At 65.5% G+C, this 21,118-nt stretch overlaps 4 protein-coding genes across 5 annotated transcripts in view; 3 read left to right on the top strand and 1 right to left on the bottom strand.

The window, feature by feature from the left end:
• Positions 1-3,616, top strand: part of DCHS1 (dachsous cadherin-related 1) — a 43,235-nt gene extending 39,619 nt beyond the window's left edge. Inside the window, 3 exon segments of the mRNA XM_079332085.1 lie at positions 191-1,803; positions 1,805-2,225; positions 2,228-3,616. Of these exon segments, the coding sequence (XP_079188211.1) occupies positions 191-1,803; positions 1,805-2,225; positions 2,228-2,805 (2,612 nt within the window). The 3' untranslated portion in view covers positions 2,806-3,616.
• Positions 3,617-7,453: 3,837 nt separating this feature from the next.
• TPP1 (tripeptidyl peptidase 1) lies at positions 7,454-13,017 on the top strand. Its single transcript, XM_079332093.1, has 13 exons — positions 7,454-7,505; positions 7,909-8,004; positions 8,076-8,215; positions 8,288-8,438; positions 8,643-8,764; positions 9,084-9,268; positions 9,455-9,653; positions 10,844-11,032; positions 11,143-11,215; positions 11,482-11,602; positions 11,695-11,853; positions 11,924-12,061; positions 12,757-13,017. The coding sequence occupies exons 1-13, from the start codon at positions 7,495-7,497 to the stop codon at positions 12,895-12,897; spliced, it is 1,725 nt and encodes a 574-aa protein (XP_079188219.1). The 5' UTR covers positions 7,454-7,494; the 3' UTR covers positions 12,898-13,017.
• Positions 13,018-13,142: 125 nt separating this feature from the next.
• Positions 13,143-14,758, top strand: TAF10 (TATA-box binding protein associated factor 10). Its single transcript, XM_079332105.1, has 5 exons — positions 13,143-13,384; positions 13,550-13,701; positions 13,850-13,914; positions 14,019-14,133; positions 14,596-14,758. Exons 1-5 carry the CDS (start codon positions 13,204-13,206, stop codon positions 14,683-14,685), a joined length of 603 nt encoding a protein of 200 aa, XP_079188231.1. The 5' UTR covers positions 13,143-13,203; the 3' UTR covers positions 14,686-14,758.
• A 482-nt stretch (positions 14,759-15,240) lies between these two features.
• On the bottom strand, positions 15,241-21,035 carry ILK (integrin linked kinase). Of its 2 annotated transcripts, none has more exons than XM_079332104.1 (13): positions 20,909-21,035; positions 19,489-19,582; positions 18,333-18,498; positions 17,937-18,032; positions 17,762-17,858; positions 17,589-17,672; positions 17,399-17,484; positions 17,077-17,186; positions 16,697-16,824; positions 16,473-16,594; positions 16,293-16,392; positions 16,086-16,216; positions 15,241-15,870 (listed from the first exon to the last, which is right to left on the bottom strand). In XM_079332104.1, the coding sequence occupies exons 2-13, from the start codon at positions 19,575-19,577 to the stop codon at positions 15,721-15,723; spliced, it is 1,359 nt and encodes a 452-aa protein (XP_079188230.1). In that variant the 5' UTR covers positions 19,578-19,582; positions 20,909-21,035; the 3' UTR covers positions 15,241-15,720. The 2 variants fall into 2 exon arrangements, with proteins under 2 accessions (XP_079188230.1, XP_079188229.1); XM_079332103.1 differs by having other exon boundaries at positions 20,872-21,011.
• Positions 21,036-21,118: the final 83 nt, after the last annotated feature.

The following is a 21,118-nucleotide window of genomic DNA, read 5'->3' as shown; positions in this document are numbered from 1 at the left end:
TTGGTGCTCTCATGGGTCCATCTAAGGGTGCCTGTGGAGGGGAGTGCTCCCATGCTGGCCCTGTTCAAACCCTCACGAGGTCTCTGTCTGGTGTGGCTGTTGAGGCAGACACAGCAGGGTGACCAAATACTCCTCCAGTTGATACGCTTCCCGCTGGTTCCCATGCTGACCCTGGCTTTCTGCTCCACAGGGACACTCTTCACCACCCGGCAGGTGGAGTTCAATGCCAGCCAGCCCACCCTGGACCTGGTGGTGGAGGCCCGTGACCACGGCTCTCCCAGCCTCTCATCCTGGGCCACAGTGCAGCTGCAGGTTCTGGATGTTAATGACCACAGCCCCCGCTTCCAGGAGCCATGCTACAACGCCACTGTCCCCGAGGACCTGCGCCCAGGCACCACTGTGCTAACGCTGGAGGCAGGTGACGCCGACCTGTCCCGGGAGAATGCTGGCTTTGACTACACCATCGTCAGTGGGAACGGTGGCAACGCCTTCCAGGTGGAGAGCCGGGTGTCCCGGGCCGGGGGCCAGCTCCGCACGCAGGGAGCCCTGGTGCTCGTGGAGTCCCTGGACTTCGAGGCCATCCCAGTGTACAACTTGACGGTGGCAGCCTCGGACCGGGGCCTGCCGCAGCGCAGTGCCACCGTGCCCGTGCTCATCACCGTGCAGGACGTCAACGACAACGCGCCCGTGTTCTCGCGCGCCGAGTACCGCGCCGCGGTGAGCGAGGCCGCGCTGCCCGGCACTGAGCTGCTGCGCGTGGCAGCCCACGACGCCGACTCCGGGCCCCGTGGCCACGTTCACTACACCATCAGCTCCGGTGACCAGCACGGGCTGTTCCAGCTTCACGAGAGCACAGGGGCCCTGAGCCTGGCGCGGCCACTGGATCGGGAGTCCCAGGCGCTGCACACGCTGGTGGTGCGGGCCACGGACACACCAGGTGGGCACTTTGCGCTGGTCCCTGTGGCCATCGAGGTGAAGGACATCAACGACAATAAGCCGTACTTCCCAGTGGAGGTGCTGAGCGCCAGCATCCGGGAGAACTTGCCACCCGGCACGCTGGTCACCACGCTGCGCGCTGTTGACGCCGACACCGGCGCCTTTGGGGAGCTGCGGTACGTGGTGCTGGAGCAGGCAGCAGGGGATCCCACCACGGGGGATGGCCGGGATGCCTTTGCTGTCAATGGGAGCTCTGGGGAGCTGCGCTCCCGCCTGACCTTTGACTACGAGCGAGCCAAAGCATTCCAGCTCCTGGTTCGGGCCACCGACGCTGGCAACGCCTCGGCCACTGTGACTGTGCGGGTGCTGGTGACGGGAGAAGACGAGTATGATCCCATCTTCCTGAGCCCCTCCTTCAACTTCGAGGTGCCTGAGGGCGCGCGCAAAGGGCAGAGCATTGGGCAAGTGCTGGCCACCGATGAGGATGAGGGGGCTGACGGTGTTGTGCTGTACACCCTGGCAAAGCCCTCACCATACTTTGCCATCAACCAGACCACGGGCTCCATCTACCTGCGTGTGGACAGCCAGCCCCAAGGCGGGGCTGGGCGCGCCAAGAGGGAGCCACGGGAGATGAGCCTGGAGGTGCAGGCACGCAGCCCCCTGCCTGCTTCCCGGGTGGCCTCTGCGCAGGTCACCATTGACGTCACGCACACCTCCTTTGGCCTGGCACCCGACCTCAACCTGCTGCTGGTGGCTGTGGCCGCCTCGCTGGGCGTCGTGGTGGTGCTGGCCGCCGTGGCCATCGTGCTGGCGCTGGTGCGCTCCCGGCAGCGCCGGGACCACAAGAAGGCGGAAGGGGGAGGGGGCACTGGCCCGTGCACAGAGCGGGTCCCTGCAGAAGCTGGGCCGTGAGGAGCCAGCCTTGCCCGGGGCTGAGCACATCTACCACCAGGCACTGCCGGGCTACGGGGCCGAGCCGGCAGGGCCCTACACACGGGGCGGCTCGCTGGACCCCTCGCATTCCAGCGGCCGTGGCTCTGCTGAAGCCGCCGAGGACGACGAGATACGGATGATCAACGAGTACCCGCGCGTGGCCAGCATCACAGCCTCCATGCAGGAGCACATCGCCGCCCGCGGCCCTGACTCTGGCATCCAGCAGGATGCCGACCAGCTCTCCGATATCTCCTGTGAGCCAGCTGCGTTGGAGAGCACCCAGTGGTTCAAGAGCAAGAAGGGCTCTGGGCTGCTGCTGCCAGGGCCGCCCCTGCAGCTGTACCGTGAGGACGGGGGGGCAGCGCCTTCCTGGGTGTCCGCTGCGGCCTCAGCGTCTCCTCGCAGCCCCAGGACTACGCCTTCCCCGAGGATGGCAAGCCCTCCGTGGAGGGCTCACTCACCGCCATCGTGGCCAGCGATGAGGAGCTCCGTGGCAGCTACAACTGGGATTACCTGCTGAACTGGTGTCCCCAGTTCCAGCCACTGGCCAGCGTCTTCACGGAGATCGCCCGCCTCAAGGATGAGAGCTCCCTGCGCAAGCCCTTCCCGGCCAAGCCCAAGGCGGAGCCCAAGCCCCGCATCGACCCCCCGCCCCTCATCACCTCGGTGGCCCACCCAGGTGCTAAGTCTGTGCCCCCCAAGCCGCCACCAGGCAGGACCTTCCCGCACCCATCCTCCCTGCGCCGCTCGCCCATCAGCCACGAGGGTTCCATTTCGTCCTCCGCCATGTCGCCCAGCTTCTCCCCATCACTGTCCCCGCTGGCCGCCCGCTCCCCTGTGGTCTCGCCCTTCGGCATCTCACAGGGACATCCGCCTCCACTATCCAGCGCTGAGCACTCGCTGGAGCCGCCTGAGGAGGCCGAGCTCAGGATTTAGAGCTGGGCCCCCCGGACTCCTCTGCCCCAGCCCGCAGCCATGGGGCTGGAGCGGGGCCCAGCCCAGGGCTGCTAAAATGGGTGCTCATCCCCCTCCCAGTGCTCTGCCTGGCCTGGGCCCCCAGGGACCGCGGGTGCCCTTGGGGGCTGTCACCCCTGTCCCTCCCCACAGCTTGGCAGACCCTGTGCTGGCCGGTGCCCTATGGACTGCTGACCCCAGTGCTGGCACCCCGGGGTGATGATCCACGTGCTGCTCAGAGTGGCGCTGGGCAGAATGGTGCTTCACGGTACTCGGTGCTCGGGGAGTGGCCGGGAGCTGAGGGGTGCTGGGCCAGGGGCTGCAGGCCCAGACCCTGCCCCACCCAGCTCTGGGGGCCATGCGGCATCCCAGGTGCAGGAGGAGCCTGAGCCCTCCGTAGGGACCCTAGGAGCTCCCAGGGCAGGGTACATTGCCCCGTGGCTCAGGGTGGTGTCCCGGGGCATGGCGCGATGCCCCAGGGCACAGATGCTGCCTGTGGGAGTGAACCTGCCCCTGGCCGGGAGGGGACACTCACCGGGCTGGCTGCAGCAGAATGCAGCAATGCCCACGTCTTGCTGCCTGTCTGTGGCTGAGTGGGGACAGGAGAGCCTTTGAGGTCTCTCCAGCCCTTTCACTACCCACTGCTGCAGGTGACACATCCAGGGAATCTCCTGCCCAGAGCTTCAGGATGGTTCCTGCAGTCCTGGGCGGGAGGCATCTTCTGTGCTCAGCATGGGAATGCTGTTCCTGGGACCAGGTGCCTGTCTGGGCAGGGATCCCAGGCAGGGACAGTGCCCAGGTATGGACAGCACAGTGGTACTGGGAGAGCTGACAGGGAAGCCCAGCCCCAGGAGCAGCAGTGATGGCTGCTGTGACCCACACAAACCTCAGGCCCAGCAGGCAGCCTGCAGCTGCAGGGGCCACAGGTGGGGGGGTGGTACTCCAAAAAACCACATCACCCAGCACATTCTCTTACAGCCACAGTGGTGACACTGGGCATCCGGCCTTCCCTTCGACATGGCTGTTCCCCAGACGTCTGGGCCACCTCCAGAACCTGGTCACGGTGCCAGAACCCCCTGGCCCTGGCCCCAGCCCCCTGTGCGGGGCTGCTCTGCGTCCCCACTATGCATGTTGTGAGCCCCTGCAGTGGGGGCCGGTCCCGTCTCCCCCCAGCACTGTGCACAGCAGCCACACAGGCAGCGCCACTCGCGGCAACGCTCAGCCCCCAGCACAGCCCTTCCCAGCCCTCGGCTCACGGGCAGCCCCAGTGTCCTGGAGGCTCTGATTCCCACTGGCCATGGCTGCACAGCGATGGGCTGGAACAGCATGGGGTGCCCCATGGCAGCCCTGAATGCCCATTCTGGTCAAGAGTGTATTTGGGGCTCAGGGAGGACACCCCATGCCTGAGCAGAGCCGGGGGACACTCCTTCCCATCACACTTTCCCCAGACCCAGCATGTCTGCGGTGTGGCTGCAGCCCCAGCCCCACAGGTGTTGTCACAGCAGACAATGCTCACTTTCTGCCCCGTCCTCCCCATTTCCCATCTGTGGCTGCAGCTCCATCTGTCATAGTCAGCCCCTCACCCCCTTGTGCCGTGGGGTCCTGGCGCGTGCCAGTGGGTCCAGGTGCTGTCCTGGGCACATGGCAGTGACAGGGGACTAGGGATCTGCAACAGTGGACAGGGGCACCAAGGGAACACAGGGCCATGTCCACCCTGCCGGGGACCCACAGGGCCTGAGGTGCCCTGGGAGGGGAAGACAGTTCTACTGTGGCACAGGGACAGCCCACAAAAGCTGTTGGGGTGGGCACCCCACCCCTCTCTGTCCTGCTCACAAGCATTGTGGGGACACATTGTCCTCCCCAGCCCCCGTGGAGGCACTCTGGGTCTGCCCTGTGTCCCCCAGCCCCCTGGGAGCACTCTAGGGCTACCCAGTGCCCCCCAGTCCCATGCTGGGGTGCCCCATGCCCCCTGGACCTGTGCTGCCCCAGCTGCCCACACAGCGCAGCTCCACTGCACATCTGGGATGGGGACACAGATGGGTCACCCTGGCACGCCACAGGAAGGGTCAGACACATGCACCCTGCTTTGGGCTGGGGTCACTGAGCCCCAGTTATTTATTTTTACACAGTGTACTACAATTCCTGTTTTTACTCGTTTGTACCTTTTGTATTGTGTCTCGTGGAGCTGCATGTACCAGCGCTGCCACGGCCGCGCACGGGCACCCAGTGCAGCCTGAACCCAAGTGCCAACGTCTCAAAAAATGCCTTAATAAACCACACATTTGTACAGACACAGCCCCGTTCCTGCTGCCGTGGGCTCATGCCAGGCTGGCACCATGTTCCCATGGGACTGGTGGGGAAGGGGAGGTACTGACCCTGCACCACGGGGGGGCTCACGTTGGCCTGGCCAGGCTCTGGCACCCCCACCCTCGGCTGCATCCTGCCAAGTCCTTCTGCAAGGCCACTGGAGCTGCAGCAGGACCATGGCCCTGGGTGTGCCATACTCAGGCTGCAAGGCTGACTATGTTTTCATACAGGCATACGTGCAAACACAGCTGGGAAGATGTCCTCACATGTGCACACAGCTGCTCCCACATGCCACAGGCAGCCCATCCCCTTCTGCTGCCCTCGGTGAGCCCTCTGGTGAGGGCTGTGCAGGGACCCAGAGCTGCTGCAGGCACGCCTGGACACACTGTCTGCCCAGCAGGTACTTCACATTCCCAGGATCCCCACTGAGAACACGTGGACATGAAAGTTCCCCAAGCCACAGCCTCATCTCAGGCACTGGGATCCCCAGTGCTCTGGTGATCCCACCAGTCTGCCCAGTAGCGTTGGCTCTGTTTATCCATGTTGGATGACACAGACATACACGTAAGGCTCTTCGCTGGTCTCGGCTGTGACCTGAGGCCACATGTGCCCCCCTTCACCAAACAGTGAACCCCCAGCCCTGGGAAACAGTTACAGACTTTGAGAACCAGGAGTGACTGTGCAGCTGTCAGGTGTTAGACGTGGCCAGACCCACGCAGTGACCAGCCACTTCCATCCTGCCTTCCCTGCTTTACCATTTTTTGTTGCTGCCCAAACCAACCTGTTTAGTCCCCTGTCCTCAGCTCTCAGATTCCAACACCCCAGCGAGTCCTGCACAGCCCCCAGGGCATGCCCAACCCTGCATGCTCGCACTGCAGGGGAAAGCAGAAGCCAGCACAGTTGGGGCCACCCCCTCCCTGATGGTGTTCATGTGCTCCCCTCTGCTCCTTTGTCCCCCATGCTGACCCCTTCAGCTCCCCTGCTGGGGCACAGTGGGCACGCTGGCACCAGCAGGCTGCCCTCAGTGCCACTGTCCTCGGGAGATCCAGCTGTCCGCGGCAGGGACTCGAGAGCAGGGCTCCAGCCGGGAGCCTCCCTGACCTCCCAGGCACCAGAGCAGCAGCAGATGCTCATTAACATGATTAGCTCTGTCCACCACCTTATCCCGGCTGTCCAGACGGGTCCAGGACATCATCCCCCGCAAATCCCATCCCACTTAAAGAGTCCGTTCCCAAACTGGACATGGGGCATGCAGTCCCCACAGCACCCCAGCCCCTGCTGGGGCCAGGGTGGCTGGTTCCCCCTGTCTGTGGCCAGCAGGAGGCCAGGGCTGCCAGGCCAGGGCAGCTGGTGGGGCGGAGCAGGGGCAGCAGGAACAGGCACCTCTGGCACGGCTCCGGTGCGGGGGAAGTGCAGCCAGGGCCAGGCAGGTGGTTTTCCTATTGCCTGGCTCTTCTTGGCCTGGACCCCCGATCTGCAGAAGCAGGAAAACAGCTGGGAACTGCTGGAGCCGTGGAATGTGCCGTGTGATTTGGCTTATCACTGAAAACTGAATAGGAAAAACAAAACAAAACAAAAAAACCCCTCTTCAACAACATCTTTAGTGGTTAGAGATAAAGGCATTGGATTTATTCTGGGCAGGATTTGTTCTGGCGGGGATATGCAACAGAAATAATTCATCCACACGTCCAGGTTGTGCAGAGAAAGCGATTCCATGACACACGAATTTTACTAGATTTTTCACTATCTTATACAGCCAAAGCACCTAGAATTTCCCTGGTTCATTGGTCCCAGTTGCGTAGTTGCATGTTTGGTTTCCTATGGAGGGGTGATTTCTGGAGCTGATGGTCGCTAATAGTCGCTAATCTTTGTGTATCTCCTGCCCGGGACCCGGCCAGGGACCCCCGCCCTGCAGGGGCCTCTCCTCCCGCCCGCAGCAGTCTGGGACCGTCAGCCCCGTACGGACCCCTGGCCAGCCTCCAGCCCCGGGTGCCCGGCCCTGCACCGAGCCCCGTCCGATCCCGGTCCGATCCATCCCGCCGCGAACACGCCCGCACCGAGAGAGCGGCGGCCGTGTCCGAGCCGCCTCTCTGGGCTGCCGGCAGGCAGGGACGGAATCCCCCACGGGGAACCGGGCCCGGAGCCCGCCCCGCTGACGAGGAGGCCGAGAGGCGCAGCCGGTGCCGAGCCCAGAGCTCCAGTACCCGGTTCCGTTCACGGTTCCGCTCCCGGTTCCGCTCCGGGCCCACCCCACAGCTCCAGCCCCGCCCACCGCCTGAGCAGCGAGCACGTGACCGCTGTTTTGGTGTCCCCACGTGGTGGGAGTCACGCGGCACGCACACCGTGACCGGGCGGCAGGGCGGCATGGCGCGGGGGTAACGGGCAGGGAGCGGGGTCGTGGCGGCACGGGGACAGCTCGGCGGGGAATGGCGCGGGAGGGACTCAGGGGTCCGGCCGGGCTCCCGGGTGACGGGGGGCTCGGGTGTCCGATGGGGCTCCCAGGTGGTGGTGGTGGGACCGGGGACCGGAGGGTCAGGCGGGGCTCCCCGGCCATGAGGGCTCGCGGGGCCGGTGCGGCTCCCCCGTGGCAGGGCAGCAGGGTCAGACTGGCTCCCCGGTGCTGGGGCTCGGGGGACTCCGGCGGGGCTCCCCAGAGCCGGGAGCGGTTGGTCAGCGTTCTCCCGTCACGGGGCTCCCCGGGAGCGGGGCTTCGGGGGTCAGTCCCGGTTCCCGCGGCTGTGCCAGTGCCCCTTGAGCGCTCCCCTGAGCCCGTTGCAGGTGCTGGGGGATCGCCGCCGTGCTGGCGCTGTGTGCGGCCGCCTGGAGCTGCGCCCCGGGGCTGGCGCTGGCGCTGGAGCGGGACCAGCCGTTCCGGTAGGTCCGGGGCGATGGGTCGGGCCGGGCCGGGGCGCCGGTGCTGGCCCCGCTCACCGCCCTCCCTGCAGCGTGCCCCCCGGCTGGGCCCACGCCGGCCGTGTGGATCCTGGGCACCCAGTGCAGCTGACCTTCGCCCTGCGGCAGCGCGGCGCTGCCCGCCTCGCCCGCCTCGTCCAGGCTGTCTCGGACCCCCAGTCCCCGCAATACGGTAACGGCCACTCCCTGGGGCACCGCAACCCCCGCGGCCTGGGAGGGGATCTAACTCCTCTGTGCCTCCCAGGGCAGTACCTGTCCCTGGAGCAGGTGAGGGACTTGGTCCAGCCTTCCCCAGCCACGCTGATGACAGTTCTGAAGTGGCTGCAAGGCCATGGTGTAGAGGACTGCCGGAGTGTCACCACCCTTGACTTTCTGGAGTGTTACCTGCCTGCAAGGTGAGCCCTGAGAGCTGGAACCGACTCTGGTGGTCCTGTGGTGGCTTTCTCTGTGTCTCACTACTGTCCCATCCTGTGGTGGCTGTTCAGGTGTCTTAGTCCAGTCCCGCTCCATAGTGGTTGTCCCTCCCAGCCCTGTCCTTGGATGGCTGTCCCTGTGTCCTAGTCCTGTCCCACCCCACGGTGGCTGTCCCTGTGTTGCAGCGTGGCTGAGCGCCTGCTCCCTGGGGCTGAGTTTCACCGGTACATGCAGGGCCAGCGCAGCCTGGTGCGGTCCCCCCTGCCCTACACTGTCCCTGCAGAGCTCGCGCAGCACCTGGACTTCGGTACGTCCCACCTGGGGGAGGTGAGGCTGTGGAGCTCAGGTGCAGCTGCTTCTGGGTGGACAAACCTCCCTCTTGCAGGTCCCTGTTACATGGGATCCAGTGACTGTCCCACAGAAGGTGCAGGGGGTGCCAAGCTGAGGCTGTGGGAAGGCTGAGGAGGATGTTCCCTTGGGCCAGGGCTGCAGGGCTGGGGTCTCCAAGCCCTGCTGTTTGCCTGCCCATGCAGACATGGGGACAGTGATGGAGAGCCTAAGGGCTCTGTGCTGCCTTCCTGGACTCTGGCCCTGATGGCTTCTCCCGTCCCCGGGCTGTGCTGCAGTGGGTGGGATGCACCGGTTCCCCGTGGAGCGCAAGGCAGTCAGCAGAGCCGGGGCCAGCAAGGACCCACAGCTGGCGGGAGCGTCGTTCCACCTGGGCGTGACACCGGCCGTCCTGCGCCAGAGATACAACATGACAGGGGGGGACGTGGGGCTCCTGTCCAACAACAGCCAGGCCTGTGCACAGGTAACAGCTGTCTGGGTCAGAGGCTGTGTGCTGTGGCAGTCCTGGGGATTGGTCCTGTGTGTCCCTCGGTGACTGCTGGGAGTACCTGGTGTTGCACAGACCTGTGCTGCACAATTTTCTAGGTCAGGATCAAAATGCTACCTCGTTTTTTCAAGAGAAAACAGTCTGTCTCTTTGTGTCCCACAGTTTCTCGAGCAGTACTTCCACCAAGCTGACCTGGCTGAGTTCATGCAGCTCTTTGGCAGTGGCTTTGCCCACCGCACGCAGGTGGACCGGGTGGTGGGGCGCCAGGGCCATGGCAAAGCTGGGCTGGAGGCCAGCCTGGACGTGGAGTACATCATGAGCACGGGTGCCAACGTCTCCACCTGGGTCTTCAGCAATGCAGGTACTGGGGAAGAGCCCTTAGGGGCAGGGGAAGCACCCAGAGGGAGGAGGGGAGTGCCTGGAGAGGTGAAGAGAGTGCCCCAGGCGGGAAGGGAGCGCTTGGAGGTGTGAGGGGCAGGGATGAAACAGGAGAGTGCTCAAAGGAGTGAGGGGAGAGCTTGTGGGGCTGCTCTCTGGCTGTAGTACAGCTCCAGCTGCTTTCCCAGCTGCTGTGAGAGTGCACCCTGTGTGCTTCCCCAAGTCAGAGCAGGCCCTGGATTCCCAGCTCCTAGGGATGTCCCTCCTGCTTTGTGTAGTGACTTTGAACCGTGTGAACCCTCAGCATCCAGAGTATCCTGAAGCAGGGATTTTGTTCCTGGCACCATGTGGAGCAGCTGCCTGCCCAGCTCCCATGAAGGAGGATACAGCTCTCCTCCCATGGATGGGGTTTTCCAGCCTTGCTGGTGCTGAGCTCCCACCCACGGGTCTTGCAGTGGAGCACATGAGGGAGAGTGAGGGAAATTGGGAAAACAAGTTGCCAAACAGCCAAACAAGTTGCCAAACAGGGTGCAGTGCTAGGGGCAATGTCCCTGTCCCAGACTGGGAACTGGCTGAGCAGGTGAGTGCTACAGGGACAGTAGCCGTCCCTGACGGTGACAGTGACAGCAGCCCAGCACTGCCCTTCCCTCTGCCCCCACACAATTACTGGTGTGGGAAGGGAGCAGGGACAGTGACATGGGCAACCGAGAGTGAGGGGGTGGCTGGGTCTCTGTTCCCCTCCCAGTGGAGAGGGCTGGAGGGCAGGGAGGGACCTAGGCAAGTGCAGGTGGAATGTGTGGAGGTGGCACATGTGCCACTCTGCTGGGATCTGCTGCCAGAGGAGGGGCTGAGGCCCCGCTGGGTCCACAGGTGCCCACGTGGCTGCAGCCTTGGGGCAGAGTCTTGGAGAGGGGTGTGAATGTAGCCCCCTGTCCTGGGGTAAGGTTGACCCTCTTGCCAACCCCATGGGCTGAGCTGAAGCTTGGTGCCTTGCAATGTGAGGAACCCCGGGATGAGCTCCCAGAGCTCCGGGGGGGATGTGCTGTGACTCCATGGCCCACGGGAAGGAGCACCCGGGGCTGTATGGCACAGGAGGGTGCTGGTGCTGCTGAGGCAGGACTCCTGGTGCTGGAGCTATCCCTCATGTCCCTTCATCCCTGATGTCCTTGCCAGGGCGCCACGAGAGCCAGGAGCCCTTCCTGGCCTGGCTGCTGCTGCTCAGCAACATGTCAGCGCTGCCCTGGGTGCACTCGGTGAGCTACGGGGACGACGAGGACAGCCTGTCCTACGCCTACATGGAGCGCGTCAACACCGAGTTCATGAAGGCGGCAGCCCGTGGCCTCACCATCCTGTTTGCCTCAGGTGTGGCCGGGGCCTGGCGTGGCAGAGCCTGAGCGCCGAGCACGGAGCGGGGCTGTGGAAGGGCTGGCTGGGGCGCTGCTGTCACCTGTCATCTGTCCGTGTGTCGGCAGGTGACGACGGCGCCGGGTGTCGGCGGGTGCACAGTGGGAACCACACATTCCGGCCCAGCTTCCCGGCCTCCAGGTGGGTGAGGGAGGAAGCTGGGTGCAAGGGGTCGACACAGATCTGGGGGGGCACTGCCAGCCCTGGCCCCATTGGGGCCTGAGCCCCCGGAGGGTCACCTGAGGGTCCTCACCAGCACCCTTACGGACCCCAGAGCTGCAGGCTGTGCAGCTCCTGGGGGTTGGTTCAGTTTGGGAGGCAAGGTTGTGGTGGCAGAGGGGGCTCTTGGTGGCAGCCGAGGCCCAGGCAGCTGTGTGCCCACCTGCAGCGTCCCCCTGTTTCCCCAGCCCCTACGTCACCACTGTAGGTGGCACGTCCTTCAAGAACCCCTTCCTGGTGACAGAGGAGGTGACGGATTACATCAGCGGGGGTGGCTTCAGCAACGTCTTCCCCATGCCTGAGTACCAGGTGAGGGACAGCTGTGGCAGGCTGGGGGCTGCAGGGTGAGGGGTGACAGTGGGCTGTGGGGGTGACCGTGGGCCGTGCCGTGCCGTCCCCAGGCCGCTGCTGTTAAGAGTTTCCTGCGCTCGGCCTCGAAGCTGCCACCCAGCTCCTACTACAACAGCAGCGGCCGCGCCTACCCTGACCTGGCTGCGCTCTCCGACAACTACTGGGTGGTGACAAACCGCATCCCACTGCCCTGGGTGTCAGGGACCTCGGTAAGGAGCTCACCCCCTGCTGCCCTGCGGGATGGTGGGGGTCCTGGGCTGAGGGGTTGTGCCCACGCAGGCATCCACGCCGGTGGTGGCAGGCATGGTGGCACTGATCAACGACCGGCGCCTGCAGCGGGGGCTGCCACCCCTGGGCTTCCTCAACCCTGCGCTCTACCAGCTGCAGAAGCAAGGGCTCGGTGATGCGTTCTATGATGTGAGTGAGGCAGGCAATGGGGGCTGGAGGGGCTCTGCTGGGCTGAGGGGACTTTGGGTGTCCTGAAGTGTTGGGCTGAGGCCTGGGCTGGGCCTGTCCATTGGGCTGGGAAGGCCGTGTGTGCTCCAAGGGCTGGGGTGGGGGCTGAGGTGGCTGTCCTGGGGCTGTCCTTGGGCTGTCCTGGGGCTCCTGCTCCCAGAGCCGTGCCTGGGGCAGTGCCAGCAGTGTTCTGCTGAGGGGCAGGAGAGAGTCACAGTGGCCTTCCCGTGGGAGGAGTGTCCTCTGTTTCCCGTGACCTTTCCATGGGAGTGATGTCCTGGGGCATCCTCGTGGACTACGTGAGCTTTGTGGGCCTGGTCCCCTTGTGTGGCCAGGGCAGCGGCTTCCAGTGACTGCAGAGGTCCGAGGGACCAGCTGAGTGTTCTGTCCCACATTGCCACTGTCCTGAGGGGTCCCCGGGCAGGGGGCATTGTGGGGTCCCCGTTACAGATGTCTGGGGGCCCCTGTGCCCTGGGATTTCCTGTTTCAGAAGTGCTGGGGTTGGCTGTCCCTGGTTCCCAGAGGCTGTGTCAGGTGTGCCCATGGTATCCTGTCCCAGCTGGTTCCTGTACCCCGGGGTTCCCGTGCCTTGGAGGTCGCTGTCTCGGCATTTGGGGGTGGTCCCCGAGCCCCCGTGCTGAGGCTGGTCCCCACAGGTGATCCAAGGCTGCCACCTGTCCTGCCTGGACGGCACCGTGCAGGGCCAGGGCTTCTGCGCTACCCCCTCCTGGGACCCGGTCACCGGCTGGGGCACCCCCAACTTCCCGCGCCTGCTGCGGGCGCTAGGGCCGCGCTGACCAGGACACCACCGGGAGCGGAGAGCGGGCACCGGACACCGGGAGCGGAGGGGGCGGAGCCCGCGGAGCTGGAGGCGGGGGCGGGGCGGAGGGGGCGGGGCCAATAAACGCGAAGCCCCGGCCACGACTCTGTTTGTTCCCGCGCCTCCGCCAGGGGGCGATGAGCGCCGGAGGGCGGGGCCAACGGAGAAGGGCGGGGCCCGAGAGGGCCAATGGGCGGGCGAGAGGGGCGGGGCGAGAGGGGCCGCGGGGCCAATAGGGTGGGTTGGCGCGCGCAGGCGCGGAGCGGAGGCTGGTGCCGGGACCATGAGCGGCAGCGCCGATCCCGACCCCGCGCCCGCGGCCCCGGCCGCCCCGGCAGGCCCCGCCGAGGGCAGCAAGCCCAGCCCGGCCGCTGTGGGCAGCGCCGGGCCCGGGGCGGCGCCAGCTGCGGGCGGCGGCGTGGCGCGGGCCACCGAGGGCTGTGCGGCCGGCGGGAGGGGCCCCGGTGAGTGGAGATGGGGGGCGGCGGGGAACGGGCCCCGTCACGGGAGTTCCGCGGGGCGCCCTGAGCCGCTCCGGCCGGGAGAGCGGCGTCCGCTGGCTGCGGGCGTCCCGGGCTCCTGCCGAGCGTGCTGTCCCGCCGTGCCGATGTGATGGTGCTGTCCCGCAGTGCCGGTGTCCGCGGCCGTGGCCGCCCCCCCGGACGGGGCCATGTCCAACGGCGTGTACGTGCCGCCCGCGGCCAACGGCGACGTGAAGCCCGTGGTGTCCACCACGCCTCTCGTGGACTTCCTGATGCAGCTGGAGGACTACACACCCACGGTACCGACACACGGGGCGGCTCCTGTGGGGCGGGACGCGGGGCAGGTCCCACGGTACTGGGGCCCGGGGCGGCTGCTGTGCGACGGGATATAGGATATGGAAACGCTTCCACGGGGCCGTGCAGCTGTTCCAACTCTTCCCTTCCCAGATCCCGGACGCCGTCACCGGGTACTACCTGAACCGGGCAGGGTTTGAGGCCTCGGACCCCCGCATGTGAGTGGCCTCAGGGTCGGGGGGAGTGGCAGGAGCCCCGTGGGGGTCTGGCAGAGGGGCCCATGGACCCGTCTCGCCTGGCCGACACGGTCCCTGTACCGCAGAATCCGCCTGATCTCGCTGGCGGCACAGAAGTTCATCTCAGACATCGCCAACGATGCACTGCAGCACTGCAAAATGAAAGGCACGGCCTCGGGCAGCTCCCGCAGCAAGAGCAAGGTGAGGGCATGGAGGGAACCGGGGACCCTCTCTGGGGATGGGGCTGAGCCTGCAGCCACGGGGTACAGAAATCCCAAAACCTGCTGGGCTTACGGTGGGTCCCTGCAGGTGGGGAGGGGCTGGCAGGGACACGAGGGGGGCTCTGGACTTGTGGACACGCCTTGGTGCCCTGCACCCCAGCAGTGACTGCAGCCCTGGACTGGGGGAGGAGCTGGAGGGGGGGGTCCTGGGGACCCTCCTAGTTCCATATCTGGGGTTCAGGGGCTCCGCAAGGCCAATGGGATTTGTTGTTATGTATCTGGGGACATCTGAGGCTACAGAGCAGCAGAATGTGGGGAGCTAGGAATGCCTTAATGCTGCCCATCAGCTCCTCTGGGAGGGGGATGTGCCTGTCCTTGCACCTTGGAGGGTCCTGCAGCCCCAGGCTGTCCCTGCTGTGACCACCTGCCCCATGTCCCCCAGGACAAGAAGTACACGCTGACCATGGAGGACCTGACACCAGCGCTGGCCGAGTATGGCATCAATGTGAAGAAGCCACATTACTTCACGTAGAGCATGGGGGAGCCTGGGCAGCTTGTAGGGGCCGTGTTGGTGACATTAAACACCTAGCAGGGTTTTGTGGGAAGGCAGCCTTGCTCCTGTGCCTGCGTCCACAAATGCTGGCCCTGGTCCTCCACACTCGCCCTCATCTGCCGGTCACAGTGGCTTGGTGCTCGCAACGGTACTGGAGCAGAGTGGGGTTAGGGGGACAGGAACTACCCTGCACTCTTCATCCCTCTCCTTCCCTAAACTGTCTTGTGTCTCACCTAGGGAATATCCTGGGGGCTGCACAGGCAGCACTATGGCACTGTGGAGCCAGGGACAGGACCCTGAGCCCATCCCTCCTGCATCGGGCACCTCCTGAGGGGCCCCTGTGCCCATTGACCTGCGCTGGGCACCAGAGAGTTGCTGTGAGTGGTGATTTGTGCCCAGGGCTCTGTGGGCTGCAAGGCAGCCCCATATCATATCAGTCCAATCCCATTCTCAGTCCTAGACATAACCTGTGAGTCCCAGCCTCCCACCCCCAACCAACTCCCCCCATTCCCTTGCCCTGTACCCAGCAGCTGGTTCCATACCAAACGTTTATTTGGTTGCCAGTGGCTATTCTGGGGCCAGAGGGAAGTGGCCAGTGAAGCGCAAAGCAGGGGCAGTGCTGGGCACCACAGGTGGCCTCTCCTGGCCTGCCCCTTCCCCCCCAGCCTTGGGGGGCCGAGTCCTGGGTTGGGTTTTGCCCAGCAAGGGGGACAGGGGGCTCCACAGCCCCATCCACCAGCAGCAGGGCCAGGCCACAGGCCCTGCCCTGGGTAGGGGGGCTGCACTGGATTGGGGGCTGCCCAGAGGCTGGGTTAGGGCTACCCTGGCGAGGGGCTACCCTGGGTGGGGGTCCGAAGCTTGCAGAGCTCCAGTGCAGGCAGTGCCATCTGTACCGTGTGTCCGTGGCTGGCTCAGGGTGAGGGGTCTCCTCTGCTCCCCCCGGCTCTAGGGCTAAAGGCACTTGGGGGTGGCGGGGGGTGCAAGGCAGCACTAGAGGGGGGAGGCACCTCCCCTCTACTTCTCCTGCATCTTCTCCAGGATGGGCACGATCATGTCGAACTTGGGGCGCTTGGCTGGGTCCTCGTTCATGCAGATCTTCATCAGTTTGCAGATGTGTGGGGAGATGCCTGGGGGGATGGTGGGACGTAGCCCCTCCAGTGCCACCTGCAAGCAAGAAGAGGAGCCAGAGTCAGGACTGGGACCCCTTCTACCTGCCCAGGTGGTTCCACACCCCTTCCAACCCGGCCTTAAACACTTCTGGCGATGGAGTAGCCAAAGTTCTCTGAGCAACCTGTGCGAAGGCCTCACCATCCTCAATGGCCAGAACTCCTCCCCTAACTCTGACCCAAACCAGTTCCTTTGCCCCTCCACCCCCTCACCTTCATACCAATCTCCATGTTGGACAGGTCAGCGAAGGGCACCTCACGTGTCACCAGCTCCCACAGCAGCACCGCGAAGCTCCACATGTCAGCTGAGCGCCGGTTGATCTCCTCCGGTTTTTTCTGCAGGGCTGGGGGATGGCTGGGGGCTGAGCAGGGCTGGGGGTGAGGGGGCCACTCTGGGGGGGCTGGGAACTGGGCACTCACCTTCAGGAGCCACCCAGGCAGGGGCGTACATCCGCCCCGGGCACTGGAAGGAGAACTTGACGTCGGCCATGCTGATCCGTGCCGTCATGTCCTCGTCGATCTGGGGAGAGCGGGGGGTCAGCGGGAGCCCCCCTGCCCCGGGAGCCCCCCAGCTGCGCAGAGGGGCTGTGCCCTGCTCACCATGACGCTGCGGCTGTTGAGGTGGTGGCGCGGGATGAGGGGCTCCAGCGTGTGCAGGAAGGCCATGCCCCGCGCGATGTCGAACGCAAACTTCACCGCCTGCATCTGGTCCACCACGAAATCTGGGCAGAGGGTGACGGGGGGTCAACCTGCCCTCAGCCCACCCGGGGCTGTGGCTGGAGAGACCCCTGCTGCCCCCAAACACACCATCCCCCAGCACTCACTGGTCCCCTCGTGCAGGACGTTGTACAAGGAGCCGTAGGGCATCCAGTGGCTGATGACAACGGGGTGGGGAGCTGGAGGGGCCTGGCAGCCGCCCAGCACTGGCAGCACATTAGGGTGGGAAAAGATTCTGCAAAAGAAGTGACAGCCCTAAGAACAGGGAGGGGCTGCCCCCCCCCATCTGGCCGTTGCCATCCCCCAGGGCCTCCAGCCCTTGGCCACCACCCTGGAGTGTTCCTGGCCCCACAGAGCTGGGAGGCTCCTGCCTGCCCCATATTCTGAGATCTGCTGTTGGCCTAAGAAGGTGCAGGGTGGCCCTGGTCAAATGCTGGTGAGGATCCCAGGCACAAGCCGGGGTGGCTTAGGCAGGAGCAGCACTCACCGCAGTTTTGGGTACTCCTCATTGAAGTCCCGGCTCTTCCGCGTCGTCCAGTCCCGGATTTTCAGCACTTTGATTACAATGTCGTTGCCCTGCCAGCGTCCCTTCCACAGCTGGAGGAGGAGCAGGGACACAGGCACTGTGAAAGGGGGGGCAGAGTCCCCAGGCCCCTGTGTGGGGCTCTGGAGCCCCTAGAGCTGGGCAGGAGCTCCCTCCCTGCATTTGGCCATAGGACTCCAGGGTGGCTGTGCCCAGCAGGGCCAGGACACGGCACAGGCTCAGTCTGCACAGGCACAGCACCCACCTGGGGGTGACAGGGACCCACCTCTCCTGACTGGTTCTCGTTCAGTTTGTGGCTCAGGGTCAGCTGTTTGAAGTCAATCCCAGTGAGTTTGTTCAGGGTCCCATTCCCTGTAGTACAAGACAGATACATGCCCGTGGCTGCTGGATCCAGGAGGCAGTGCCTGCAGGGCACGGGGGAGCCGTGGCACCCTCCAAGGGACCCCAGTCCTTACTGGGCCGGGTGCGGGTTGTGCCCTTCCAGAACGTGTCCTTGTAGGGGATCTTAGTGAGGCTCTGGCCCAGCTTCTCAGCACGCTCTGCAGAGGGAGAAGGAGGGTGGCACCCAGAGCCTGCTGTGGCTGGCTGGAGGCTGTGTCAGGTATGGGGTCCTGAGGGCTCCTCGTACCTTTCAGGACCTCTCGCAGTGGCGTCTTGGCCTTGTCTGTGGGGGTCTCACCGTATTTGTTAGCAATGCTGACCAGGGCCCCGCTGCCCACCAGGTCCTGCGGGAGCAGAGAGCAAGGATTGTAGTTTGTGATCTCTCCTCAGTCCCCCTCCCTCCTGCCTGTGCTCCCACTCACCTCGGCCACCTGCTCATGTCCCCAGAAGCAGGCATAGTGCAGCGGTGTGTTCCCGTGCTCATTCACTGCATTGATGTCTGCTTTGAACTGCATCAGCTGGGGACAGGGGACAGTCCCTGTGAGACTGGCACTGCCCCTTTAAACCCAGGCAAGGGCCCCATGAGCCCAGGACAGGCCGGATCCTTCTTGTGCCTTGTCCTGGGGGATGCAGGGGCAGCACATTGGGAGCTGTAGGGAGGGGGCTGATGTGGGGCTCAGAGGGATTTGGAGGGAGCTTGTGAGGAGCGGGGAGCTCAGGGTGCCGGGGGGATGCCAGGTGTTCTGACAGGTGATGACTGGAGAAAGTGCCACAAGGGTAGTGTGGAGAGCTCCACAGGGGTGGGGAAGGGCAGGTACCTTCTGCACAATGTCCCGGTGGCCGTGGCTGGCAGCCAGGTGCAGAGGGGTGTCATCGCCGCGGTTCATGACGTTGATGCGAGCCCCGCGCATGATGAGCATGTCCACCACGTTGGAACGGCCCTCGCGGCACGCCCAGTGCAGGGGGCTGAACCCATGGTCGTCCCTGCAGGATGGCGGGGGCTCTGCTCAGCTGCAGCCCCCTGGCCCAGCCACCACTGGCATCATTCTCAGAACAGGGCCGGAGGGACCCGGCTGAGCATCCATCCCACCCCCACCAGGGCCCCACCAGCCCAGGCCAAATCCTGTCTCCTCCAAGGCTGAATCACAGTCGGATCCTGTCCCCATCCCCCCACTCCATGACCAAGTAAGGGAGGAGGTGGCAGCCAGGCCTTAAATGGAGATCAGGAACTGGCAGAGGGGCTCCTGCAGCCCCAGCTCCCCTCCAGTCCCAGACCCCCGGCACAGCAGACCCCACTGCCCCCACCATGGCCCTGCAGGCAGGGGCTACCCGTCACAGAGCAGTCCCTTCGGCACCTTCTGTGGGTCTGGGAGAGCTCCAAGTGCCTCGGCCCCACAGGAGGGGCAGGGAGGCACGACCAAGGGAGGCCACTTGTCCAGAGCATGTCCAGAATGCCACGGCCGTGGCCTGGCTGGGGTCATGGTATGGGTTCACACTGTGCCAGCTGCACACACTGCAGGCAGATGCTCCAAGCCCCATGCCTGCCCCAAATGTGACTCTTGAGTGGCTGTGAGCACGTGTTGGACCCCACAGTCCTGCAAGACCCCTGGAACGTGCTGTGGGGAGCAGACAATTGGACACAAAGAGTGGCCCCCACAACTCCCAGCCCCCATGGTCCCAGCCATGTGCCCACACGTCTGCCATGGTGCTCCCCAGAGAGGGGACAGGGACACGAGGATAAGCTAAGTGGACACAGCCGCCCCCGTGGGCACAGGGGAGGTGCCCCCAGCCCAGCTGAGCCCTGGCTGTGGCCCTGAGGAAGTGGCCGGAGGATGTTCGGCCTCGTGCCTCAGCGATGCGGTAACTTCCTCCAGCGGGGAGGAGCTGTGTCCTGCCGTCTGCCCCTGCCTTTCCCTGGAGAGCAGCGGAAACCAGCCCCGAGCGCAGCCCCCCGCCCGGCCCAGCCCCGCTCACCCCTGGTTGAGGTCGTTCTCGGTGTTGTCCAGCCACAGCCGCACGGCCACCGCGTTGCCCTCCCGGCACTGCGTGAAGATGTCGTCCATGGTGGCTGTGGGAGGGGACAGGGTAAGGACAGGGGGACCCCGGATCCCCCTGGGCTGGGAGGTCCCTGGAACAGCAAGTTCAGGAGCCTCCCGGCTCCCTCCCACCCCATCCCTGCAGCCCCCAGGAAGCCGCAGGCAGGCTGAGGTCGGGGCTGAGCCGGACCGGCAGCCCAAGGGGAAGATCCCAGTGACTCCAGCGGGGCCGTGGCCACCCGCAGGAAGCCAGGCTGGCATTCCGCAGCTTATCACCAGGCACAGCTGGACCCGGTGCCCACAGCTCTGGGGGAAGTGAGGCTGCAGCCCAATGCCCCTCCTGACCGGCTTGGCTGGGCCGGGTATGGCACCATGCTCAGAAAGCAGCACCCCAAAGTCTCATGCACTCTCCTTGGATCCAGACACTCCAGCTCAGAGCCAGGCACAGAGCTCCCTCCTGCTCCCCATGATCCCCCCAGCCCTGGCTGTGAGCAGGGACATGGAGTGAGTCTTACAGTGTGGGAATACAGTCAGATTGAGTATGACGTGCCTGACATGCACCCACTGGGGCTCAAACCTGCTGCTGGAGGATCCCCCTGGACCTGATGCCCACCCAGACACGGCGGGACCCCCACCATCTGCCAGCACCTGCAGCTGCCCCCCAGGACTCTGCCTGCACCCCCTGCCCCACGCAGCTCCGGAGGGATGGGACACAGAACCTGGATTCTTGCCAGGGTCTCATAGGCCCCAGAATGGCCCCAGCCCATCCACGACAGCACTGGCCCTGTCCTGGCAGCAGAACACCCACACTCCCGGATGAGATTTATCCCCCATCCATCTGTGGGCACCTCACTAAAAGGGGTCCCCAGGACAAACCGCACCAGTCCCGGCCCTGTGGGACCACACACCGCAGCGATGACACCCCATCCTGGCCCCACCCTGGCCCCCGCTCGGCCCGGGACTGTGGCCGCCGTGGGGCTGCCAGGACCGGCAGCCCCAGCCCTGCCAGGGTGGCCAAGTGCCCACCTCGGCCCTGCTCAGCACCGGGGGCAGGGACGGGCTGTGGGGACAGTCCCCCGGTGTTACCCCGAACCAGCTGCTAGCGCCCCGCTCTGCCCTGCGGCCCCACCAGCCCCGCCCCTTCAGCCCCCCAATCCCTGCTCTGGACCCCCAACCCTTCCCCGCACTCCCAATCCCCTCTCTGCGCCCCCCACCCCTCCCCTGCACTCCCTCCCGGTTCCGGCTCCGGCTCCGGCGGGTCTCTCTCCGGTCCCGGCCCCGCTGCGGGTCGCCGCAGCCTCCCGCTCGCGGCCTCCCCAACCTGTCCCCGCTCGGTGCCGGTGCCGTCCCGCCGTTACCGGGTGCGTGTCCCGGCGGCTCCGCGGGGCGGCGGCTGCGGCGGGCGCGGGACGGCGCGGGGATCCGCCCCACACGGCTCCCCCTGCCGGCCGGAACCCGCCACGGCACCGGGCCCGGCTCGGCCACACGGCACCGGGCGGGGCACGGGGCGGGGCCAGCGCCGGGACCGCGGCCGTGCGGGCTGGAGGCGGGGCTGGGGGCGGCGCCGG

The sequence above is a fragment of the Erithacus rubecula genome (assembly GCF_903797595.1).
Source record: "Erithacus rubecula genome assembly, contig: scaffold_149_arrow_ctg1, whole genome shotgun sequence".
Classification (NCBI taxonomy): Eukaryota; Metazoa; Chordata; class Aves; order Passeriformes; family Muscicapidae; genus Erithacus; species Erithacus rubecula.
This window is presented reverse-complemented; position numbering and strand designations above follow the sequence as displayed.

Bases quoted from the DNA above. Each gene is read 5' to 3' on its own strand.
- TPP1 (XM_079332093.1), top strand. The intron at 11,033-11,142 runs GTGTGGCCGGGG...GTGTGTCGGCAG, and splicing joins CACCATCCTGTTTGCCTCAG to GTGACGACGGCGCCGGGTGT. The intron at 11,854-11,923 runs GTAAGGAGCTCA...GTGCCCACGCAG, and splicing joins CCTGGGTGTCAGGGACCTCG to GCATCCACGCCGGTGGTGGC.
- TAF10 (XM_079332105.1), top strand. From the start codon at position 13,204: ATGAGCGGCAGCGCCGATCCCGACCCCGCGCCCGCGGCCCCGGCCGCC. The intron at 13,385-13,549 runs GTGAGTGGAGAT...GCTGTCCCGCAG, and splicing joins GGCCGGCGGGAGGGGCCCCG to TGCCGGTGTCCGCGGCCGTG. The intron at 13,702-13,849 runs GTACCGACACAC...TTCCCTTCCCAG, and splicing joins TGGAGGACTACACACCCACG to ATCCCGGACGCCGTCACCGG.
- ILK (XM_079332104.1), bottom strand. From the start codon at position 19,577: ATGGACGACATCTTCACGCAGTGCCGGGAGGGCAACGCGGTGGCCGTG. The intron at 16,595-16,696 runs GTGAGTGCTGGG...CCCTCTGCCCAG, and splicing joins CGTCCTGCACGAGGGGACCA to ATTTCGTGGTGGACCAGATG. The intron at 15,871-16,085 runs GTGAGGGGGTGG...TCTTGCTTGCAG, and splicing joins ACATGGAGATTGGTATGAAG to GTGGCACTGGAGGGGCTACG.